Source organism: Gracilinanus agilis, chromosome 1 (assembly GCF_016433145.1).
Source record: "Gracilinanus agilis isolate LMUSP501 chromosome 1, AgileGrace, whole genome shotgun sequence".
NCBI lineage: Eukaryota > Metazoa > Chordata > Mammalia > Didelphimorphia > Didelphidae > Gracilinanus > Gracilinanus agilis.
Window position 1 is genome coordinate 182,782,396 of NC_058130.1, and position 26,766 is coordinate 182,809,161.

General features: G+C 35.0%; 1 protein-coding gene across 2 annotated transcripts in view; it reads right to left on the reverse strand.

Annotated features, from left to right (window-relative positions):
* The window catches only part of SHISA9 (shisa family member 9), a 438,903-nt gene that overhangs the window by 408,057 nt on the left and 4,080 nt on the right, over positions 1 to 26,766 (reverse strand). For both annotated transcript variants that reach the window (XM_044657332.1, XM_044657334.1), the window contains exon 2: positions 23,305 to 23,432. In XM_044657332.1, the coding sequence (XP_044513267.1) occupies positions 23,305 to 23,432 (128 nt within the window). The remainder of the gene's footprint in view (positions 1 to 23,304; positions 23,433 to 26,766) is intronic.

Genomic DNA, 26,766 nt, shown 5'->3' on the forward strand with positions numbered 1-26,766 from the left:
GGAGTTATGGACCTATCAGTTAGATTATCTGGACTCTAGTCCCAATTCAACTCATCATAGTCCCAACTATGTGAACTTAGGCAAATGGCTTAACCTCAATGCACGTAAGTTTCTCTATCTATCTAATGGAGATAATAGAATCTTCCTATCTCAGTGGAATGTTATAAAATCAAATGGCAAAATTTACTTGACACTATTTTATAGACTTTAAAGCCTTCAGAAAGAATGAGTATAGAGAAGCAGCATGGCACAGTCACTAGAGGAGTAGCCTGAGAGTCATAGAAACCCGGGTTTAAGTCTTTCCTCTGAAACCTACTAGATTTGTTATGAAGAAAAAAATTACTTAACCACTCAGTGTCCAAGGCAGCTGTATGAGTCTATAGTCTCCAACTTCTCTCAACTTGTCTTACCTATAAAGCCAGATGGGAAAGACTAGCTGATCTGTAAGAAAACTTCCAGATCAAAATTTGTGATCTTATTATTTTTAACTGCAAATCTGCATCAGCAGAAAAACTTTCTATACCAGGAATTTTCTGCACTGATGAAAATTCAGATGTCTCCCAAAAATATGCATCAATAATTTTACATAACACTAGTCCTCAGGTTATAAGGACTGGTGTTATGTAAAGTTATTAATGCATATTTATTGCCTATATCAGGGGTCAGCAACGTATGGCTCTTGAGTCATATCTGGCTCTTTCGAGGGCCAGATATGACTCTTTCTGCAGGAGCCATAAAGTCAATTTTTTTCAGGTGCTGTTACAGGAGCATGCACTATGAGCACTGTATGGCTCTCACGAAATTATATTTTTTAAAATGTGGTATTTATGGCTCTCATGGCCAAAAAGGTTGCCAACCCCTGGCATATATTATTGCATATATTGCATAATATATTGCATATTAATACAACAGAATCTACCTTCTTCAAGAATGCCCAACATTGCATCTAGAGAGTAATGGAACAAAGAAATTAATTATGGTCAAGCACCAATAACTCTCTATAGAAGATTTGCTATCCACTCTTACTTCTCAATATTCAGAAGAAGGAGCCTCCTAGGCAACTGTTCATTATTCTTTTGGGGTCTTCTGTGCCTGAGGTGATTCAGTAAAAAATGAAAGAAAATGTTTCCAGAAATGTGTTTTTGACTCAGTATGAAATCCATCTAAAGATCCAAAATGTGGTTCAGGTTCAGTTCCTATTCAGCTTGAGTTGAACACTGTGTGAATTAGCTCTGATAATAAAGTCAACATATATAGGGCTTTAAGGTTCACAAAGGATCATCTTCATAATAAATTTTGGAGGCAGACAGTACAGTTAGCTCATAACAGTTTTACAGATTAGAAAATTAAGTCTCAAAGAGATTCAGCAAATTCCTTGGGGTTGTACAAATCATCATCAGAAATGAGATTTGAAATCATGTTTCCCCTGATTCTTAAGTTCATTTCTTCTGCAGACTCCAAGTCCAGAGTCTCCAGTTTCTAAGTGTTCTTTCTACTTAACCAAGACACCTCTCCGATAGGCTTGAAGTCCTTCACTAGGTTGAGTAAGAACATTGGCTCAGGAGCAATTCTGGAAAAAAAAATTAGGTACACAGAAAAAGGAAGAAATGTGAAAATATAGATGATAAAGTAACAAATAAATGTCTATTATATCCAGAACACTAGCTAGACATTAAAGGAAATGCAAAAAAGATATAAGCAACAGTGATTGCCTTCATTGATCTTACAGTGAGGTTAGAACTATGGAAGTGCTTTGAAAATACAACTCAATGGGTACAATATAGGGATTTTTACAATAACATGATAATTCTATTGATTGTTAATTAAAGAATATGCAACATATATTCTAGCACATTATTGGGAGTTTCATTGAAAACTTGATAAGGGAAGTTTGGCAAAGCAAAAGGATAATAGTGTTTAAAATCTCAAAAGCTGAAAGATATTATTATTTAGCAGCTTTTGCTTTGAATTTTGCAAGATTTAAAATTACAAAGATGTGAATACACTCTCTAATGATATAGATTCCAACTACTCAATAGCTGAAAAATGGTGGCCAGTCTACTGGTAGCGATAAACCTATCCATATTTAGCTTAATTTGTCCTTAGAAGAGAGTCACACAGCTTTTTTTAAAAGATATTTTATTTTCCCAATTATTTGTAATAACAATTTTCCACATATGTTTTCTGAAGTTATAAGATCTAAATTGTCTCCCACTATCCTTTCCCTCCCCCTGTTGTAGATGGTAAGCACTTTGATCTGGGTTATTCATGCATTATCATGCAAAACATACTTCCATATTGACCATTGTTGTAAGAGAATACTCATATAAAACCAAAACCCCAAAATAAAAAACACAAACTACAATGAAAAAGAGTGTGCTTTGATCTGCATTCTGACTTCAACCGTTGTTTCTCTGGAGGTGAATAGCATTCTTTGTCATAAGTCCTTCAAAATTGTCCTAGATATGGTATTGCTGAGAGTAACTACATCTTTCACAGTTGATCATCATACAATATTTATATTATTGTGTACAATGTTCTCCTGCTAATTTCACTCTACATCAGTTCATGTAGGTCTTTTCAGCACTTTTTTGAAATCATCCTATTCATCATTCTTATAACTCAATAGTATTCCATCACTATTATATACCACAATTTGTTCAGCCATTCCCCAATTGATGAACATCCCCTCAATTTCCAATTCTTTGCCATCACTAAAAGAGCAGCTATAATTATTTTTTGTACAAGTAGGTTCTTTTCTCTTTTTCTCTTTGGGATACAAACATAGTAGGCACACAACTTTTAAAGAGAAGCATGTTCAAATCTTTCCAATTTGGCAAGACCTAAAAGAGTTTGTTAATTTGTTGGCATAGCCTCTGATAACACCAAGACCACTTGCCTTAATAGCCTGAGACTTCAAAATAGAATTTACTTGTTAATAAAATAATAAACATACATTGTGTCCTTACTATGTAGCCTTTAGCTACCTGCTATTTGTTAGATGATAAAAAATAAGAGCCTAAGAGACAGTTTCTGCCTTTATAAAGTTTACATTTGGAAATACCATATTAACTCTTAGGAAATAAGAGAAAAACTAAATTGCTATCTGATAGTAATGATTAAATATGATGGGATTTTTTGAAAAGTTATGAACTCAACATCACTATTTCCATATTCCCTCTGTTCTGATAAGACTATATTAACCTTTCTGTCATCAATGGACAACAGTTCTGTCATTGAGTGTTTTCATCAGTTTCCAGCATTCCAATAGTTTAATCCATTATAGAGTACTCTGGAACTACTGAAATCACCATAAGTGCAAAGGCCTTTCGATCATTGTTCTTTGCATGAAATACTATATTCTCCCAACACTGGGCATTTTCACTGGCTATCCCCCATTCTTGGAATGCTCTCTTTCTTGATCTGAATATTCTGATTTCCCTGACTTTCTTCAAATAGCAGCTAAAATCTCCTCTTCTATAGGAAACCTTTCCCAAACCCCTTAATTCTAGTGCCTTCTCTCATGAATTTGTCTTGTACATAGCTTGATTGGACATCGTTATATGCACATTGTCTTCCCCATTAGACTTTGCGGAAGCAGGGACTATCACTTACCCTTGTTTCTATAGCCAGTGCTTATCACTGTGCTTGGCATAAAGTAGGTATTTAATAAGTTTTTATTAACTGACTGGAGGAAGTCTTTCCTGGTTCCTCCCTTTTATCTCCCTATTACTAATACCTTCTTTCTATAATTACCTTCCATCTATTTAGATATACCTCATATGTTTATATGTTATTTATACGTTGTCTCCCCTGTTAGAATATATGCTTCTTGAGGGCGGGGACTATGCTTTTACCTTTTCCCCATATTCCCCAAGCTTAGCACATAATAAGTACCTAAAAATATTTGTCAGCTTGAAAAACTAATAATAACAAATCACAGGGCCCTTGAATCACACATCTTGAAGACCACTGTTCTATCTTTATTTTTGCTCTTCTCTCCCATTTCCCATTATATCTTCTCAGTAATTCATCTTCTTTGATTCTTCTTCTACATGAGCAGAATCATAGAATTTGATATTTGGAAGAGATCTCAGCAACAAGCTAATCCAAATCACACATGAAAGGAATCTTCATCATCATATCCAATATGTAATTCATCATAATATATCCAATAAGTAATTGTCCAGCCTCCAGCTGAACATCTCCAAAGAGGAGGAATCCATTACCTCTCTTAAAAAAACTCATTCCATTTCTGAGGAGCTCTAATTTTGGGGAGATTTTCCTAAAATCAAGCCTAAATTGGCCTCTTTGCAACCTCCCCCATTGCTTTTATTTCTATACTGACTACAAATAGAACAGACTTGGTACTTCCTCCAAAAGTCAGTCCAAACTCTGAAGTAATCCTCAATTCTGCCTACAAATTTTCTCCCTGACCAATATATCTAAGGTCTTCTGCCCCAAAGTGATTTAATTAATATATGATCAAGTAACAAAATAAATGCCAATTGCTCAAGAAATAAGAAAAAAAATTCAGTCCCTACCTTCTCCCATAATCCTGAATCAAGATTATGTGTGATCTTGTGTGCCTCTAAACTTCCAGTCTTCTCTAGGTTTTTCTGGGTGCCTAATGCTTTAAGCTATTTAATCCAAAGCAGGTTTGCATAATAAAAAGCGATCTGGCTTCAAAGTCCAGAAGACCTGGTCATGATTCATCCATATTATCTATGTGACTATAGGCAATTTAACCTCTCAGATCCTCCAGACAGTTCTTTGCAATTATATACATTTTGGGGGATTTGTTGAAAGGAATATCTGACAGTGGAAGGTTGCAGCACAGATGAAATCATAGGTCCAGATCAAAACAAACAAAACATACACAAGTAATAAAAGTTTCTAGATGTGAAAAATAAGATTAAATGAATGAAGGGAAGGGATTTCCATAATTCATGAAAATACAAAGATAATAAAAAAAATCTCCACTCATTTCCTAATGATATAATATTATCCTACATGGGAACTGGTTCTTAAAATATGAATGAAGAACAAAAAGGGGAAGGGAATAAGCGCATTGCTAGGGTTAACTGAGTTCATTTTGACAATTGACTCTTTTCTTAAGAGCTAGTCTACATAACACCAGGAAACATCACAGTCAGGAAATTCAATATCCTTGGTGTGCCAGCTCCATGACAGAATGGCAGCAAAAGGAGTCACTGGTGAGCGTACCTTTTCTCTTTATGAAAGAAAAATAACTATTCCCAAGAACTAATTTAAATGAAATAAAGCATTTAGAAGGTAGCTCATTCACTTTGAGGAGTTTGTGCTCGAAGGCTGAGAGCACTGAGGAATAAAATGCTGCTGATCAGGTAATTTTTTGAACTAAAGGAATAGCAATTTTCTGCTGTGGTTTCAGCTTAGCTTCTGGAAAGCCCACTCAGCAAAGGGATCCTGAAAAATTCACCAAAAGTTCAGGGTCTTAAGGAACCACTGTCAAAATACAGCCAGGTACCTCCCTACAAGCTTAGCCACCTAAGGGGAAATGGACTAGAAAACTGAACAGAGTTTGTAGCAGGCAAAATAGCCTCTTTTCTTGTGGTCCTTTTTTCCCCAAAAAATGAGCTTGCAGACAATTCTGAGGAACTTATGACAAAGAATGCTATCCACCTCCACAGAAAGAAGTGTTGGAGTCAGAATGCAGATCAAAGCATACCATTTTTCCCTTAAACTTAGAGTTTTTGTTTTGGTATTTGGGTTTTATATGATTATTCTCTTGCAAAAATGAACAATATGAAAAATATTTTGCATGATAATACAAATATAGCCCAGATCACATTGCCTGCCAGCTCTGGGAGGGAGAAGGGAAGGAGGGAGACAATTTGGAATATATAACTTTGGAAAACTTATGTGAAATTTTATCATATGTAATAGGTAAAAATAAAATATCATAGAGGAGATGAACAACAACAAAAAATTGAGCTTGCAGTCTTTTGAAACTTCTCTCTCAAGAGAAACCTTAAATTTCTGTGCTGATGGGGAAGCAATGGTCATACTACATTGGTACATACTCTATATCTCTTACCCTACCTGGTTTCAACTTTATGGAACAAGATACCCCTTCCAAGATAAACTCATCACTTTTAAACTCACCACCATGTAGAGCAAGGCTTGATTGATACCACATTCCTCAGACTCCTCTCTTCTCTGAATAAATGGCTAGAAGGCAGAGTACCAAATTCTTCCAAATAACTTCCTTTATAGAGAGCAGAAAGTGAACTCAATTTCCCTAGACTTTGCATCTGCTGTTTGTCTGGTTTCACCCCCATTTAATAATATGCCCCTGTGCTGGGTGTTCTCTGATATCCTATCTATTCTCACCTTCACCCTACTTTCCTGCCTCCTTTTATGTGTTGTCTCCCCCTTTAGACTGAAAACTCCTGATGGGCAGGAATTGTCTTTCTTTTTACTCATTATATCCCCAGCATTTAGAACAGTGTCTGGCACATGATAGATGCCTAATAAATATTTGCTAGATTTATTGAATTGGATTAGTATCTATCAAAGTGGGCTCTAATTTAAGAAAACATAATATTCAAAAAAAGTTCTTCTAGGGGCAGCTGGGTAGCTCAGTGGAGTGAGAGTCAGGCCTAGAGACAGGAGGTCCTAGGTTCAAACCCGGCCTCAGCCACTTCCCAGCTGTGTGACCCTGGGCAAGTCACTTGACCCCCATTGCCCACCCTTACCACTCTTCCACCTATGAGACAATACACCGAAGTACAAGGGTTAAAAAAACAAACAAACAAACAAAAAAAAAAGTTCTTCTAGCACATTGAAAGCATGATTAAATATAAAAATTCTATGTAGACCTTTAGGTGAAACACTATGTGAAATAACACCTATAATTGTATTCCCCATAATGGCATATGCATATCAAATATGTGTGATTTTTTTAACCATCAATGAACACCACCAAAAATATAGGTAGGGCTAGATACTTAGCAGGTTGATTATAGTATCATTTTCTAGGAAATCCACAAAATGGTAACTAAATTTGATCACTCACTCATTAAATTTACAAATATCCATATCATATCCATAACATATACTAGGTTTCATAAGAAGTACAAATAATATTTAGCCTCCATTCTCAAGGAGCCTCAACTGAGAAAAGGTGCTCCCAAATAAAAAGCTAAATAATGAAGCAGAAGTGAAATAACCATTGTTGTAGTTCCATCACATCCAACTCTTCATGACCCAACTCTTCATGACCCAACTTTTAATGACACTTTCACATCATCACCCCTGTATCTATGACAACATTGCTATGAGATAAAGACAATCTAAGGAGATATATATATATATATATATATATATATATATAGAGAGAGAGAGAGAGAGAGAGAGAGAGAGAGAGAGAGAATTAATGAAGAGATATAGATATGGATATAGAGATAGAGACAGATGATATAGCTATGGATATTTCATGAACATTCACATCATAGGATCAGGGGTTTGAAATTAGAGTCACAGAATCTCAGAATTGCTCAGAGGCTATACAATCCAAATTACATATGGAAAAAGAACAAGAATCCCCAACAAGTGGTCATCTATCCTTTTCTAGGAAAATCTCTAGTGAAGGGGAGTTCATTACCTCTCAAGGCATCCATTCCACTTTGACGTAGCTCTCTTAGAAAATTCTTCCTTATACCAAGGCAGTTTCTCATCAGTTTTCATGTGTGGATCCTAATTTTGCCCTCTCTGGATCAAAGAAAGTCTAAATTTCTCTTCTCCACTATATAAACTTTAAATGTTTAAAGATAACTATAAAATCCTTTCAATGATTCTTCTCTTCTCTAGACTAGAAATCCACTTTTAATAGGCTCATAAGATTAGAAATTTAAGAGTTGGAAGAGACCTTAGAGATCATTGAGTCTAGCCTCTTCCTTTTAATAGATAAAGAAAACCAGAGAAGGAACATGCCTACCCTACAGTCACAAAGGTATTAAATAGCAGAACCAATATTCAAATTAAAGTCATTTGACTTCATCTTGATTCTAGAATCATAAGTCTTTATAGTTGTAAGGGCTCTTAGAAGCCATATTTTACAAACCCCTCATTTTACAAATGTTCAAACAGAGACCCGGGTTAAGTAAAATAACTTGCTGATCAATAGTTATACACCTCTGAAATGGCAGAGCTGAGATATGAAAGAGCTGAGATATGAAATGAGAGCATGGAAGTTTGAGTCCAGTATTATTCCCCCCTATACCCTATTGCTTTCAACTGCTTCCTATTATCAGATTAACCTGAAGTTCCTTAAGCCTGATATTTCAGGCCTGATATCAGGCTAAGCAATTTTGTTGTACCCCATTGTAACTCCTCCCACTCCATCTGGCTTGACCCTTTTTTCCTTGCTAGTTCTTACTTTTGTAACTTTGCTTCTGATTGTCTTCCACTGGGCAATTCTCTTCTTATTCTTCTTATTCTTTCTACAAAGTCATTGTAGTCACGTCCTTCAAGAGAGTTCTCAATGCTCACCTCCCTACCTAAATTCATCTTATACTGATTATTCTTATATTTTGCCTTACTCAGCATTTAATATCTTATAAGTAAACTGATATTCTCAATTTGTGTTTCATATCTTTATGTTATTGTCTTAACTAGATTATAAGCACATAGATTGAAGGATCAGATGTTTGTTTTATATACTAAGGGTGTCTCAAATAATTCTCTCTATCCATATAGTGGACAAAATACATTAGATACATTTTAAAAAACAAAATACATTAAATAACACTGAATTACTCACATTATTCATGCTACATGAAAACATTTTTTTGTAAATTGTTTAAGGGTTTTGAAAATGCTATCTTCCATTTCATTCCACAAATAAATCTTCTAATTGGGTTTCTAATTTCCCTGATCCCCTTCAGGAAAATTTAAGTCAAAATTATTATTGGTTTTCTTCAGCTTTTTTATTTTGTCAAATTTTTTATGCTAGTACATAAAAATTAAAAACCAAATTTGCTTGTGAGATATAGCAAATGAGAGTAACTACTCAATAGATTTTGTTAATAATTAATTCTTAACTTAAATGACAGTCTTAGTTTTATGCCAGACTCTACTATGCCCACCATGAAAAAGGAAACCCCTAGTAACTTGATGTTTTATGCTTTCATTCACAAAGATGACATTTTAGACAATGGAACCAAGGATAGCACAGAGTAAATAATTCATCTGTTCAAACTATAGACAGAATGAAACTTTCTAAGTTTTATGTTGATTACTACATATTTTGTGACCCCAAACCAAAATGTTCAGAAAAGAACAATGAGATTGATATTCTATTGAACTACCGAAACGTATTTAAAATTCTTTTTGTTTTTCTTTCATGGGACAGTCTATAATCTAAATGAGATGTGAAATCATGTCTAAGTCATATAAAAATCCAAGAAACTTTGATGAAGACAAAACAGCCATAAGACTTCAGGCCAGGCAATAGTTCTTCACAAGCCCTGATCCCTCACCTATACCCACATCAAAAGAAAGACCAGCTTGAAAGGCAAGGGCTTTTCTCTAATCGACACAGAGGTATGGTAATTGCTTTCTTAGGTGCTTTATTTAACCAGGCTAGATTTGGTTCCAAAAATAAGGATCTCATGACTTTCTGGTATACATGAGAGTATTTTAGAATTTGTAATTCAACTATAGATAAATGTTTGGTTTTAACCACTGATATAGCTCTTTGAGTATTTTGTTGTTTTTCAGAGATTTCAGTTGTGTCTAACTCTTTTTAACCCTATTTGGATTGTTGTTGTTTTGTTTAGCAAAGATACTAAAAAGCGGTTTGCGATTTCCTTCTCCAACTCATTTTACATAGATGAGGACCTAAGGCAATCAAGGTTGAGTGACTTGTCCAAGGTCATACAACTGATAAGTGTTTGAGGCCACATTTGAACCCAGGAAGATAAATCTTCCTGACTTTAGGTCCAGCATTCTATCCATTGTACCACCTACCTACCCTTTGAGTATAGAATTAGAGAATTGCTTGATTGAAAGAACAGAATTTTTCAGCACTACCACCCCCATCATAAGCTCTTAAGAACTATAGTAAAGCATAATAATTAAATGTGAAACATAGCTGTTAGTGACTTAATAGTATACTTGGCAATGCATTAAAATCAATATTGTGATCATAAGTGCATGATTATTTAAGTTGTTTTACATCACCAGAATCTCAGTGCCATTACATTTTGTATTATTCATATAAGCAACATTGTCAGTTCATAAATATTAATCACACCCAATTCCCTCCTTGGTTTTCTTTTATGATGATGAAATTGAGAATCAGTATGGATGGTGACATAGAGAGGCAAATTATGATTCAGAAAAATCTAAATAAATTAAATGGAATAAAGCTATTGAAAAATCATTTGTGAATAAATCTATAGGCAGGACTTCATAAAAATTACCTTTGACCCATGGGATGTTTTGTAATTTTCTGATGATACTAGAATATATATTTATAAGGTACTTAATATAAACAGCTAAACTCAGAACTTTACTGAGCAAGCACTTAATTCATATAAATATCTAAGGCTAGTATGAAAGAATTAAAAACCAGATAAATTTATGAGATATAGAAAAATGACAGTAACTACTCAAGATATTTTGTTCATAATTTACTCTTCATTAAGTTGAAGTGACAGTCCTAACTTTATGCCAGATTCTGCTCTGCCCACTATGAAAAAGGAAGCCTATAGTAACTTGATGTTTTGTGCTTTCATCCACAAAGATAATATTCTAGACAATAGAACCAAAAATGGCATAGAGTAAATAATTCACCTGTTCAAATTATATTCAGAACCAAACTTGCTGAATATTATGTTGCTTTCTATATATTTTGACTCAGAACCAAAATGTTCATAAAACAATAAGAATTATAGTCTCTCGTACTACCAAAATATGTTTTAAATCCTTAAATGATAGGGATTTAATTGTAAAAAATTTAATTTCCTAATTGTTATTATTCAACAAATACATGAAACTACCCCTGTCATATTTCCATGAAATGACTTTAGGGTGTTAAATATTTTGTTAAAAATTTCAAGTTAACTAAACAACTTAAAAGATTTCATTTAGAAAATATGTGACATCAGATTCAAAGAAATAGTAACATATTGGGTATGTTATCCCTCCATGTTCTTTGCTCTTGAACCTCTTTAAAGAACGTATAGATTCTATTCAATTTGGCATTTATTAAGCTCTTCCTGTGCGCAGGGCAGTGTCAATACACTGATTAATATATGATTTGGATGTTTAGTAACAGTTTAATAATAACTTTAACAATTGTCACAAACCTCATGTTAAGAAAGTGCACTATCTCATTCACTAGGTCTAATAAATGAATATATCAGAATGAAAGTGTTACAGGACCAAGGACAGATTTGACAAGCATGCCAGGTTACAGAATTGATTTTAAAAGTCCATCATCTGCCAAAAGAAAAAAGGTAAGCTATCTTACCAGATACATGCAACTCAGGCCTAAAGTTTAAATAGATGAATATAAGTATGCATTAATGAAATATTCATATTATGATTGTGCTATGCTTCAACATCAATGTGTTCTTAAATTCATGTGATTGGATTTCTTTTTAAATGTGTAATTAACTTATTTAAGAATGTTTATTGGTTTTTTGAAGGTTTATTAAATCTCATTATAGATTATTATAATATGAATTATAGTATTAAATGTGTTGCTTAATTTCATTTTAGCCATTAGGAGAAATAGTAAACATAACTTCAAAATGAATTCACTCAAGCTAGGAATAAAAATTTGATTGAATTTCAAAGAAGGTCTGAAAATGTCATACTCATTTCCTGACATTTGATTTTGAAATATTGTTTTTTCTTTATTAAATTTTATTTTTTCAATTAACAAGCATTTGTTTTCTCTCCCTCTTATGTATTAAAAAATAAAAATGGAAATACAAAACCCTCATAACAAATATGCATAATCAAGCAAAACAAATTCTCACATTGGCGCTATTTTTTTAACATGCCTTATTCTGGATATTGAGCTTTTCCATTCTCTGTCAGTCGGTGGGAAGCAGTCATCATTAATCTTATGGGATTCTAGTTGATCCTTATACTAATCAAAGTTCTTAAGACTGAAAGATTGGTATCCCATCCATCAGTTCTGGCATTGCCAAGTACCTACCCCCAAACAATAACATCTAAACTGAAATCCCAGTAAAACCTTCTCTGGTCCCTGAAGTTCTTCCCACCAAACTGAAAACTGAAACTAGACTCTCAAACTGATTTCATCTGTGAAAATTTCATAGCCCTCATCTCAACCACAAACATCAGAAGATAGTGTCAGGAGAATTCAAAAGGGTGAAACAATAAGGGTGAGTTTTACTGATTTCACAATTTAGTCTCAACAAGTTATGGCTCATTAAGTTTTGTCACAAACACAAGCCTGGATTCCTGAGCTATGACTTCCTGAATCATAACAAAATTTTCATCAAATTAATTCTCTGGAACCCTCTATTTTCCTACTGGGGTGGCTCAGGTGGAAGTATGGCAATTGTATTATCTTACATTCACATAGAACTTTACATTTATAAAGTCCTTTGAAATACATTTTCCAGGGAAAAGGTAGTCTATGCCTGTCAGTTCATTAGTGTGAGGTACTCCCAATACAGGATCTCACTCCACTGGTGCAAATCATTTATCTGTAACTTATATAGTCTTAGAATTTCCTGAGGACACTAAGAGATTAATCAACTTGCTAAAGGTTGCAAAGACAATATGTGTTAGAGAAAGAGCTTGAATCCAGGACTTCATGACTTCAAGATCATATCAGGGTGTGGGTGTGGGTGTGTGTGTGTGTAAAGTTAAGCAGTGAAAATCCAGACAATGTGTCAGCTTTTTTGCTTAGCCACACTTCCTGTTAGGAGAAAGAGGTCTTTTGAGGATGGGAGAGGTAACTTAAAAAAAGCACAGATGCAATACTATATAATAGACAAAATACTGGCTTTGGAGTCAGGAAGATTTGGGTTTAATTCTCACCTTTTTTTTAATACATATTAGCTGTTTTACCATGGGCAAGTCACCTAATCCTCATCTGTAAAATAAAAGAGTTGGATTAAGTAGCCTCTAAAACCTTTAAAAATCTACCTTAAATTTAATGATAAAATAACAAATAAATTTAATAATAAAATATTCTACCCTCAAATTCTACCTTTAAATCTATGATAATCAATAAAATACACTTTTCACAAACAAAAACAATATATTTAAATGTAGGCCGAAAAAAATATTGTTATCTCCAAGGGTACAGCTGAGAAAATTGAGACGGAGCATTTAAGCCAGTAGCTACCTGTGTATTACAATTTGTTCAAGTTCACACAGATCATCTGGAGCCTTGCCAGGATTAAATATTTAAGACTCTAACTCTCAATCCAATGTTCTTTCTGTGACACCACAAAATGGTGTCATTTGAGCCTTGTAACTACCCATGATGTAAGAAATATAAGTATTTCTCTTTCCCCCATTTTGTTCATGAGGAATTTGAGACTCAAAACCAAGTGCCATGTCCAAAATCACACAGCCAAAGCATGGTAAAAAGCAAAATTCAACCCTAAGTCTTAGGACTCTAAGGCCAGTGCTTTCTCAATTTTTCATGATGCTTGCAATTTCAAAGTTGAATTTCTAAAAGTTCATTTTTCTATGAAGCATAAAAAATAATTCACATGTTTCACCATCTCTTTCTTTTTTGTTTTCAACAAGCAAACAACTTTATATTTGTGTGTACATTATAATAGTACCAAGTTCTGAGTTAGGTAATATGTTTATAACCATGATTTTCCTTACAGAAGTCCTGATTGCAACTTTAAATTCTATTTCTTGACCTTAGGACACTGAAAGTGAAAGAAATAATTTTTAAGGAAAACAGATAAATAAAAAAGCTGAAAAAAAACCCTAGGGATGCAAAATCTATAATTGTATAAAACCAACTATCTATTCTGCTTTCCAAAATCTATGACTACAAATTTTTCCTCGGATCATTTCGATGCAGAAATTTCATCTTTCTGATATTTCTTATGTTTTCACCCTTCAAATACTTCAGTCTCAGTTACTATAGATTGACATAAGATATACAAAGGGGGGAAATGGAGGCCCCCAAGGTGAAAGGTTTATACAATTTTTAAAAGTTTTCCTGAAATTTAAATACATGTAAGGAACCACCATTCTCCCAGTGTCCCAGGCTTGCACCCTACGTGTAATCTTTAATTCCTCATTGTCTCTCACCAACCCCATATGAGGATTTCACTCTTGCAATATCTCTCTGATAGATTCCCTTATAACCTCTCTGGTCCAGGCCCTCATCTCACTCCTGGAATTTTGAAAAAGTTGGCATGTTGTTCTGGTTATCACCAGTCTCTGCACATTCCAGTTCATCATCCATTTTTTAGCCATCAAAGTCATTTTCCTAAAACACTATTCCTGTTATTTTCTCTATTCAATAAACTCTAGTATTTCCCAATTACCTACAGAGATCAAATATGAAATTTTCTGCCTGGCATTTATTTCCAGTATTCTTAAACCTTCCCACCCACCACTCCAAGACCCCAACCACATACTCTGTGATCCAATGACACTGGCCTACTTGCTGTTATTTGCACAAAATACTCCAACTCCCAATTCCAGTCACTTTTACTAGCTTTCTCCAATTCTTGGAATTTTCTCCCACCTCTAAGCTCCTGGTTTTCCTAACTTCCTTTAATTCCTAGCTAAAACCTTATCTTCTCAAGGAAGTCTTTCCAAATCTCTCTTAATTCTAATAATTTCTTTTGTAGATTACTTCCAATTTATCTTATATATAGCTTTACTTTCATAGCTGTTTTCATTTTATCTAGCCCATTTGATTGTGAATTTCTCATGGGTATGGCCTTGGTTTTGCCTTTCTTTGCATCCCCAGCACTTAGGATAGTTTCTGACACACTGTGTATGCTTAATGTTTACTGACTAATTTACTGAAATAACCATGGAGTTCCATTTGAAAGTAATATCTCATTTACCTAATACTAATGAAAGATATAGGGGAAGAAATCCATGTAGAGATCATTATTCACGTAAAATGGCCGAGAATTGCTTTTTCCCATAGTGGAGCTCTTCAATGCTACTTCAAATGCCCATAATGAAGAGGCAAGGAAGTTTGCATCCAAAGGAGGAAGACTCATAATATCTCAAACCTAGTGACAGAATGATGGATTGCATCAGCATTTTGAACTCAGAAAAAGAAAAGTGTGACAATAGAAATATGTATGGAAAAAGTAGACTGGGAGTGTTCCTAAATTGCTTTGGGAAGAGAAATAAACTGAAGCAGTTTGATATTCTAGAACATATTCTACTGAGCAAGAGATACTGGTGGTATATTCAGTACTCTCAGCTTGAGAAGAATGCAGAAAAGGCAAATCCAAGAGATTGATCCTATGTGGAAGAAATTGGAAGCCCAGAATTGGAGCTGAGAATCCAGTCTTGAGGGCTTTAGTAAAACTATGCCAGCCACCTATGTCTATGCTGACAGTTGACAAAGGAATTAGTGACTCTTTCTTTACCTCATTCACACACATAGAGGTAGATGCATGTTTCCTTCATTCACAAGTAAATCTATCTCCTTGTATAGAAGGGGTAGGAAATTATGTCTAGTTATGCACAGGGGATTCTTCAGGGAGATTCTGTATTCCATTTATTTTCCTATGTGAACTATCTTGATATTCTGTCTTAATTAAATACTTGGCTACTTGATTTGTGGCTTTTAAATGTAGTAGGGGCTCAGGCTAAAACTGACATAATTAATTAGACAATTAATTCATCTCATACAAATCTTCAGAAAAGTAGTACTGAAGTGTAGAGCTAGATTTCTCAAAGAGATCTAAGAGACCCAGTGCTACTTAGGTGACTAGACTAAATATCTCCACTAAGAATATTACAAACTGGATGTCCTAGAGACATTTCAAGTTCAGGATAGCTGAAACAGAACTAATTATCTTTCCTTCCAAATCCCAACTTCTCTCAGACTTCCTTATTTCCAGCTAAGACACTACCTTTCCTCTAGTCTCACAAGTATAGAACTTTACTGTTATCCTCAATTCTTCACTCTTCTGCATGCAATACATCCAGTCAATTACTAAATGTTGCTATTTCTGCCTCCACAGCATCTCTTCTACTTGATGTCTTTTCTCGGCTCATACTGCTACCATCTTAAACCCCAATAACCTCTTGCCACGGTTATTGCAATAGTCCCCTAATTGGATTCCATCCCTTAATTCTCCCCCTCCCAATCTAATCCATCCTAAAAATGACCATCAACATGATTTTTCTTAAGCTAAAATCTTACTTTGTGAGTCCCCTCAGCCAGTTCTAGTGGCTTCTGCATGCATCTAGTTAAAAACATAAATGCCTATCTTTAGCTTTTAAAGTTCTTTTCAACCTGGCCCCAACGTCTTTCCAGCCTCATGGAACATTATTGCCCCTTCCACATGCCAAAATCCAAGTAAACTATATATTTTTTGTTCTTCACACATGTGATATCATCTAGCCCTCCATCATCCCTCTCTATGCCTTTTGCACTAGCCATTGTCCACATCTGGAATGCATTCAGTCCTTACTCCACCTCATAGAATCTCTTCCTTCTAGATGTATTTAAGCACTGTATTTTACATGAAGCCCTTTCTAATCCCTCCTCCCCAAATGATAGCACCTTCATTTCCAAATTATCTTGTTTTTAGCTACTTTGTATTCATTCTTTCTATATCTTTTCATTTGTAGAAGAAATAGATGCAGTAGAATGAGCACTGGGCTTGGAGGTAGAGAACTAAGATCAAATCCTGATCCTTTTACTAGGGAAGTAATTTAATCCTTTCTGAGCCTCAGATTCCTTCTTTGTAAAATGAGAGGCTTAAACGAGATGACCTGCAAGGTCCCTTCCAACTCTACATCAATGGTCCTATGTACTTAAATGTATGATCTGTATGCCCCATTAGAATAATAGCTCCTTGAAAGTAGGAATGGTTCCATCCTTTGTATTTTAGTCCCTGTTCCCTAGCACAGTGCCTGGTACATAGTAACCATGTGATAAATGTGTGTAGATTGATTGGTTGACCATTTGATCCCACAGTACATGGTGAAGATTTTCAAAGGATTTAAGTATTCTTTAATTTATTTGTAGAACTATTCTGCAATATGAATGTAGTACTCTTTTCACTCATGTCAAAAGAATTTTCTTTTCATTTTCTGATTCAGAAAATAAGAGGTGTCATACAGTTAGCCTTGGAATAGCAAAGACCTAAGTTCAAGTTCTACTTCTCATACATATTAGCTATGTTACTAATAGCAAGTCAACCTCTCAGTGACTCAGGAAACTGTCTAATTTATAAGCTACAGCTGAGCTGTTGATCTGCATTGGTGGCAGGAGTTTCTACACTGAGAGTTCCTTACATGGATGAAATGGTAGCGCCCGATACTCAACAAAAAAAATGTACAACAACAAAAAATTTTAAACCCTCAGAAAATATTTTTAAAAGCTGAAAAGGAGGTCTGTCACAATTAGAAACACAGTTAGGGGGCAAGGAGGAAGGGCTATATGCATGGAGGGGGTTTTTTTGCCCTTTCCAGCTTTTATATAGACACAGAACTTAGTGCCTACATTGTGTTGACAACCACTGGGGCGCAGTGAAGAGCAGCCATACATCTGATTGAGAACACTTTTGAAAGGCCATGCAAACTGAATTAAGCAATACCATGTGAGCAATATTAATAGAAGTTGAGTTTCTTTAAGAACTTCAAAAATGATTTAAAGAAAATGATTTTTTTCAGGGTTTCTCCAAATAAAACAAAGTTCATTTTTTAAAGAACTAAACTGAAACACAGCACTTGTTTGAAAAAAAAAATTTCTATCATCCTAGCCTATTAAGGTAAATAAAAAGTTAAAATCAACTAAATCAACTATTCTAATGACTTAAAAGAGAAAGATATAAAAGTGCAAGGAAAATGAGAAGACATCAAGTTGGTGAGAAAAAGGAAAGATGCATCTTGTCAGATTTTCCTCTGGAAAAGCATCGACAATGTCTTCATTTCCCTTTGGCACCAGAATCATTTGTAGAAATTGGTGTTATTGGCTGGCAAACAACTATGGAAAGCATTGTGACTAGGAAGACAATGGCAGCAAGCACATGCATGATGCCCCCTAGTGAACTGAGAGTCAACTCCCATATCTGTGATCACCCTCCCAGCTCTCACTTTGGAAGAAAAACATAGCATCAAAAAGTCAAAAGAATAATAGTGGCGATGATTGACATGTGTATAACCTTTTGCAGCATAAAACATTTAATATACATTATTTATTTGAGACTCAAAATTGAGGATCAAGAAGAATTCTGAGAAGGAAGGAGGAAGGTGTTATAATTTTCATTTTCACAGATGAGGAAATGCAAGGTTGAACAATGTTAGTAACCTGCCCAAATTTAACAACAGAGTGGCAGAGCTAGAAGAGGCTTTAAGAGATCTTTTAGGCATGGCTCCTTATCTTACAGATATGAAAACAATCCCACAGGCCTCATTGCTGCTACTCACAATTGAGAAGTTCTTTTTCTTAGGGATGGAAATGGGCATGTTGTCTAGAACATCAAAGGGACAAACAAGTTATTTCTGACATGTTCTTCCTCTTATTCTAAATACTTTTAGCACTTATTGTCTATATTACTCTAATACTTATCATATTGTTAATCAGTTTTTAACATATTTATTTCTTCCTTATCCAATTAGGCTGGAAACTCCATGAAGGTAGAAACCCTGATTTGCCAATCGTTTTGTCCTCCAACATGTTGAGCAGTGTTATACACTCATATAAATAGCAGATTGTTGGTTTGGTATAAAACACAACCTGAGATTGTAATTCATAATAATATAAGAGTAAGATTGATTCTTATACTACTAGAGATTTAAACTAGAATAAATTATTTGCCATGTACAGATACTTAGTGCTGAGAAAAGGAAAACCTTATCATTATATTCATAGGTTATGTTATCAAAAACTAAAATCAAAACCCCAACAGCTGATCTGATTCTTTTATTAAAAATTTATGTTAGCATAAAATTCAGCCTTCACTCACTTCAGTGTCAGAGAAGATAGACCATAGCTAGTCCAGAACTCTACCAAAAGGAATATATCAAGGTAAACCATCTTGAGCTTTCAGGAGTTGCTATGCTAAACCCACAACCAATTCCTGTTTAGTCAGTGGATCTCATCCCTTAACACCAATTGTATAGGCATTAATGTCCAAGTACAGAGACTCATCCATTCACAAATAGGTATTCCTATTCCTGGATGGATCAACTGACTCTGCTCAACTATGAAAGCTCAACATGGAGCCAAGGTCTAAAGTCATTAGAATTTTGTCCCTGATTCCCAATAAGCAGGATAAGCTAATAGAGCTGGAAGGAATTTTGGAGATAAGCTAGTCTAATCCTTTCATTTGACAGGTGAGGAAACTGAGGCCCAGAAATGTTGAGCTTCTTGCCAAAGGCACCAAACTCCCTCATAATTTGTGTGGTTATAAGAATAACAGATCTGACTCCAAGACATCAGTCTCTGATTTATTTTTATACTCCTCTAGAATGTATGCCCTGAGGCAGGATCATGCTTTACAGATCCCTTCAAATTGGGTTCATTTTTCTCTTACCATGCATGAGTGCTAGTAACTTTACTCTTCCACAGAAATTGATCCATTTCAAAGTATTTTTAATTTGAATTTCTATTATTTGACTTAGAGGAAGGGAACTGAGTTGATTGGCAGGAGGTCTTTGCCTAGCTTCAAATGGACCCATTTCTGCTCCAGAGCAGTTAATATGCAAGAGTTTAGCCTGCCTGTGAACTTTTCACATGAAGCAAGGTGCAGCTTGTCTCAAAACCAGGAATACCTGAGTTTGAGTACTACCTTTGACATAAACTGCAATGCAATGATCATAGTGACTGAATGAGATCTTAGCTGCCCTGATCCTAAAGTTTTATTTTCAAGAGCAGAGCATGTATAAAATGCTTAAGGAAAAAACATCCCTCTAAATGCTTACTATTATTACACAATAGTTTGGGGAAGGGGGAGAAGGGAGGAAGATTTGGGGGAGAAATCAACATCTTATCTGTGACTATATCCTGTTAATCAAAAATGTCAAGGGCCTTTGAATGATCAGACTAAATATTTTTAGACAGTATCAATGAATGTTTTACAGGAATTTGATTAGCATCAGCTGAAAACTAATCCATCTTGAACTGAAAATCTCAAGTCTCACATAGACGAGAAACACCATACCATGATAAATTACACTGAAAGGCTTCACAGACACCTACATCCAAAGGACAATTTCTCCTCCTGCTTGTTATTATCAGCTAAGGAGTTCAGTAGATAGAACACTGAACTTGGACTCGAGAAGACCTGAGTTCAAATACTACTGCCTCAGATACTCGCTAACTGCCTGATTCTGGGAAAGTCACTTAACATTTCTCAGATTCAGTTTCCTTATCTTTAAAACAAAGAAGATAGTACCTACATCACAGAGTTGTTGTGAAGATCAAATGAGATAATACATGTAAAGCTCTTTGCAAACCAAAAAGCAATTGGTATTTATTATTATTCCTTTCCTCACCAAAACTCCCTTCTTGCAACTTGTGCATATAGTCAGGATTCTACATTGATCCATACTCTCTAAAACTTTGTAGAAACATAAGGAAAAGGCTGGAAAGTGATCTAATGTTAGTGACTAGAAAGGAAAAATGAACAGCAAGAGAATTTTTGCACTCTAATAGAAATATAGAGTAGGTCACTGACAAAGGCCAAACATGATATCAAAGTGATGCTATACCACAGAACCTCTAGCCAGATTCAGGAACATGGATATTTTTGGAAACAATTTCCTATAAAACTGATCCCAGTGCTACACAATTACTTATTTTAAAAGTCTTCTGCCTAATAGGTGGGGAGACAACTGAAAAAAAAATAACAGTGGCTTCTAAAACAATGGGATCAAAGTTTGGTCCCAAGGAATACCTAGGAAAATCTATTTCCCTTCTTTGCAGAGGTGGGAGACTATGGGTAGGGAATAGCACATATACTGTCAAACACAATTGATAAATGAGTTGGTTTTGAGGAACTACTTTTTCTTTTTTTTTTTTTTTACTTTTTTTGTTTCAAAAGACAAGCTTAATAGGTAAGAAATGGAGAGGAATGTATTCAGAAAGAAATAAAAACACATGACATAGCAATAAAGTAAGATTTTTAAAAGGGGATCAATATTATTAGTTCTCTGAAAAAGAATACACATATTTCAGGGGCACAACTGGACCTTTTTAAACTGCCCTTGTACCAAAGAAGGACAATCTCTCCAAAACAGACTTGAAAAGTTCCCACAATGCCAACCACTAAGCAGAGTTTCTAGAGGTAGTGAGTCACCATTGTTCCTTCACCTACCCTAGAAATGAGCAGTTCAATTCAGAGATTACCACATAAATGTCCAATTGTTCTCTGAAATAGTAGAAGTCTGAGCTAAAGTGGAAGCTTTGACCTAAAAGGGATCAAGTACCCAAGCATAGATGATACATTCAAAGAAACTACCATCATCTCCAGTAGCCTTTCCCCCCTTATATATCATCCAATTTGTCTTCAGTATAACTTTAAAAGAAAATCCCCTGTTTAAACAAGATATATTAATATTCTCTACCCTTTTGCCTCTGCAACAATGAAACCCAAGTGACTTTAATAAATTTGTAAGTCCTCTTACATCCCTATTTGAAATAATCCTGAAGGTTGTAACTTTAAATGAGAAACCTGTTAATAGTCACTTTTTACAACTATGAACTCAATACCATTTCATCACTTTTATGCATGTAGCACAATCAATCACATGATATATAACACTCCTATAAATCTTGGTTCAATTTATATCCTTGTGAAAAAAAGATCTGAAAGAGAATGTTTTCATTTCTATTAAAGCCAGAATCCAACACAACAATTGTGTGTTGCCAGAGTGGCTCAAATTTACCATGCTTTTCAGGGAAGTGAGAATCAGCCATAAAACTTTCAACTAAAATGCTTTGCCCTGAAAAATGATTGCTGCTTACTCACATGGATGTACAATCCAGTCTGTAAATTAAGATCCACAAAACTGATTGTAATGAAATTTGAACCACTCATTCATTCTACTTGCTAACCCAGTTCAAAAAGTATACAAATGTTTATTTCCTTAATATATAGTAAGTTGCCAAACCGGGGCCTGCCTGTGTCAAAGAAAAATCTTTGCATTGTAGAATTAATGAGTTTAAATTACTTATTCACTTGTTCCCACCAACTTTTTCTTCTACCTATTAAACATTATAGTGGAAAAGGCACTAAATACCACTAGCCAAAACTCAAAAATCATTGAAACTTTAATGCAGCTAATGAAATTCCATATAACTATGAAGCAGTTTCAGCTCGAAGAACAGAGATTATGAAATCTGTAAAATTTCTACTTGGTTTTGGTATTTCTGAACCCAGAAACACAGCTAAATGCATCTCCTGAGTTGTCTAGCTTTTAGTATTCTAAACCAACCCTTGAGCATTACTTTAATGTGGGGGTTACTTGAAAATAGAATACCTATGAATAACCACAATAGTACAATGTTGTCAAAAGCTAAACAATCTTGTTTTTCTTTAGCTCCCATTAGTCAATGTCTCTGGTCGATAGTATTTATTAGATGAATAGAGAATAGGAAGTGTCTTTGGAACTTTCCAAGATATACAAGCAGGACTACTCCATTGCAGAACAACAATGACAATATGAAACCAAATGTAATTCCTTTGGCTTGAGATAGCAATTAAACTCACATTGGATGATTCATTACCTGTGGCTGCCATCATTTAAAAATCAGAGTAATATTTACCTTTTTTTTCTTTGAAAGAATCTACAATTTCTTCTCAATCATGACACTACCTATTAATTGACCACGACTATAAAAACTTTAAAGAAGAAATAACCTGATCCATTCAGGGAGTTAAAGTCATCTACCCAGGAACATCTAACAAAACACAAACACTTGAAACTCAACTTTGTCCACAGCCCTTCCTTTTAAGTATGAAGGACATTGGTTGCCTAATTCAACAGAAGGAAAACTTTTCTGATTCACATATGCAATGTGCAATCTTCAAAAGCAGCTGCTTCATGGCACCTTGAATGGCCTAATGTAATCGCACCAGCCGTACTTACGTAAATTATTTACAGGGGCTCTTGTATCCATGTTTTCATAATGCTGGACGTGAACAACAATGTTAAGGTCTCTTTCCATATGGTCTGTTGTGCAGTGGCCCTGTGGTCTCATAACATCAGCAAGAGCCCTAACAAAAATGAAGAACACAGATACAGTCAATGAAACCTCCCCAAAAAAATCATCTTCTACTAGGTACAATAAAAGTTATATACTCTTCTTTCCAAAACATTTTATATAATGTATAAGGCAGACTATATATATATATATGTGTGTGTGTGTGTGTGTGTGTGTGTATGTATGTATGTATATGTATATATGTATGTGTGTATATATATATATATGTATATGTATATATGTATATGTATGTAGTCATCAGATTATGGACCTCTTCTGGGAAAACTCTCTGCAAGAATGTAGATTGCAGTTTATCTGTAATTCATGGTCAGCATTGTACTGCTTAGAGCAATGAGGGGTTAAAAGGCTTGCTCATGGTCACACAACTAGTATCTTGAGACTGGACAATCTCACTTCAAAGATCTACCTGCTACCCACTATACTATACTGCCCCTCTAAAGTACTCCATAAATGTGAGATATTATCATTATTACCATCACCATCATCTTTCCTCAACCCCCATAGTTACATCTAACAAAAAGAAACACTCTCATCATCTTTGGTACATATGCAATATACTCTGCGGTTTAGTGGCTCAAATTAATTTGCATGCTAAATGCCTAGCTTTACAAAGAGTGATGGGGAAGAAGAGAAGGATGGAGAGAAGTAAAGGAAATAGATTGTTAATTCACAAACAACAATCAAGGGAATATACTTTAGTTTTCCCTCTACCAATTAAGATTGAGATTTCCTGCCCGGTGTGAGATATTGTGAGATGTCACAAAATGAATTCAACATTGCATTATGTGTATTATTTACCTAAACACCCCGTAGAAGGAAAATATTCTGAAATCCATCTATACCAGCCTAGTAACTAATCTGCTGTTAGGAGGCTCACAATTAGGAATAGGATCTTGCCGTAGACTACACAAGTACACTATTTATTGCCATCTGGGGATTTTTATTATTATTTTAACAGCTTCCTAGGAATTTCATGGGTAATTCTTGATGCTAGGTCATAAAAGAGCTTTCTTTAGATGCTATGCATTCTTGGAAACCATGTCAAAAAACTAAGTTGTCTGAAAACAGACTAAGTTTGGAGTGCTGCATATGTCAGTTATATCCAACAATAATTGGTGAAAGCTGTCAAATGAGTGGGTAAGGGAAAAGAAGTCAGAGATAGATGTTTATTAGGCAGTATTGAATGAACAATGGCAACATGAAGCACTAAAAAGGGGTCTTTGTCTTATCAAGTTCCCTTTCGATGTTGTTCCATGGACCCAGTGGATCAATTTGGTCAGGCTGAATCAACTAGTCAGAAATAAGCAGAGGCAAAAATGGTCCTGAGAAACTTACAAAGAAGAAAGAGAAAAAAGTGTGCAGAACTAGACAAAAGTAAAAATAACATGAAGTTAATGAAGATATTCCATTAGGATGGTGAGAATATGAGTAAGCTATATTCTCCTACATAATCATAGAACCTAAGGCAAACTATTTCATAGTTCTGAACATCACTTGCCTCTGAGTACCTCTAGGTACCATGGAGGGTAATGAAATAACAGCATTGAGACAAAAGAGCCACCCCAAGTGGTTAAAAAAAGTGGTTCAAAATGTAGAAGGTCTATGCCACATTGGTTACGCATGTCTACATAAGTAAGACTGTGAGACCATAGTCAGTTGAAAGAAAGTATTACCATTTCTAGTTAGTTATCGAATTTTCTGTAGGATTATACCACAAAGATACTTTTTCAGATGGCTTAAAAGTACAAACAGAAGAGAAGACAATCTCCAAGCCCATTTCTTCTCTACATTTTCAGGACTTTGAATAAGAAAATAAATCTGGTAATAAGGATTGTAATCAGGTACTTGTAAAAGTGGATTATAGAAATCATCTAGCCTAAGCTCTGAAATATTGATTAAAAAAATAAAAGTCAAAGAAACTTTTCCTGGAGGATCCTGTCTTAATCAAGGTAACATGAGATTCATATGTGCTCATAAAGACAATGCTCCCATTGAAATCAGAAAGAACCCAAATATTTAATGTGTTGTTTTAGTAACAAATTTCATAAGCTAAGATATACTGAATATCTGCTTATTCATGCAGAGATTTTGTGAAGGTATGTATAACCAGTACATTCCTTTGCCAAAGACACATGGAGTAAAATTTCTATTTCTTTTCAGTTGGTTATTATGGGTAATAGACTTCTTTAATCAAGACTCTTTTCTCCTCTCTATGACTTTATTTCTCAATGCTAGTTGCTATGATATGAAGATGCATTCTAACTTTTTGACATAGGAAAGATTTGTGGACTTATAATAAGAACTGGATTTTCCCCCTAAAATACAAAGTATCAGTGCCTAAAACTGAAGCTAAAAGATAGTTGGCAAGTGAAAAAAAACCTTAAGATTCTCCAATGTCCATCATTGCATTAGGAGCTCCTGGGTTTAGGAAGATGTCATAGATCATGGAATTAAAGTGTATGTCTTTGTGAAATGAGGGGAGGGAAGAGGTTATAGGAGAAGAAACTGAAAAAGAAAGAGGAAGGTCAAGGGGGAAAAATCACATTAATGATTTGTGGCCATTTCTTCCTAAGTCTAGGGACTTCAGCTCCTCCAAATAGTGTTTTAAAAATTACCCAAGACACACTGCTATTTAGTTTGCCACTTGGATTTCTGATTCTGTTTGAAGGTTTGCAAAACAATGACACATGCTCCCTACTGGCTACAAGTCTAAAGAGCCTTCAACACATGTTACTCCCCCAAAGGTCACTTATAATGGATGCCTCTGGAATAAAGTCCAATCCTGCTTGGGGCAAGTACAGAAAACATTGGTGGCTTTGATCATTCTTTGGATCTTTGAACCCACCTTCATATGCAGAGAATAGAGTAGAGCAAAAGCAGCATTTATTCAGGGCATGGGTGGGCTGGGAGTTCTACATTTTCTTCCTCTAAGACTGAAAAGACTTTAGATTAGACATGAGTATCTGTGGGAATGCTTTTCTACTTTCACTGATGGCTTAATTTACAACTCAAAGTGGGTCAGGCAGTCCCCTTTAGCCCAATAATATTGTCAGCACCCAAACCAGATGTAGGACTTAGAATGATAGGACTGAAAAGGGCTTTAGAGATCATCTAATCTAACCCCCTGATTTTACAGTTGGGGAGATTCAGACCCAGAAAAATAAAGCAAAGCAGGCTTTGATAGGCAAAGATAGATTTACATAATGAAAAAAGGGGCAGCTATCTCAGGGCTTCCTATAGTTTCATCTGACCTTAAAATTACATAGTGGATAAGGTTTATCATTGGAGGGTTCTTTTGTGGTAGTGTTCATGGAGGACCCCATCTG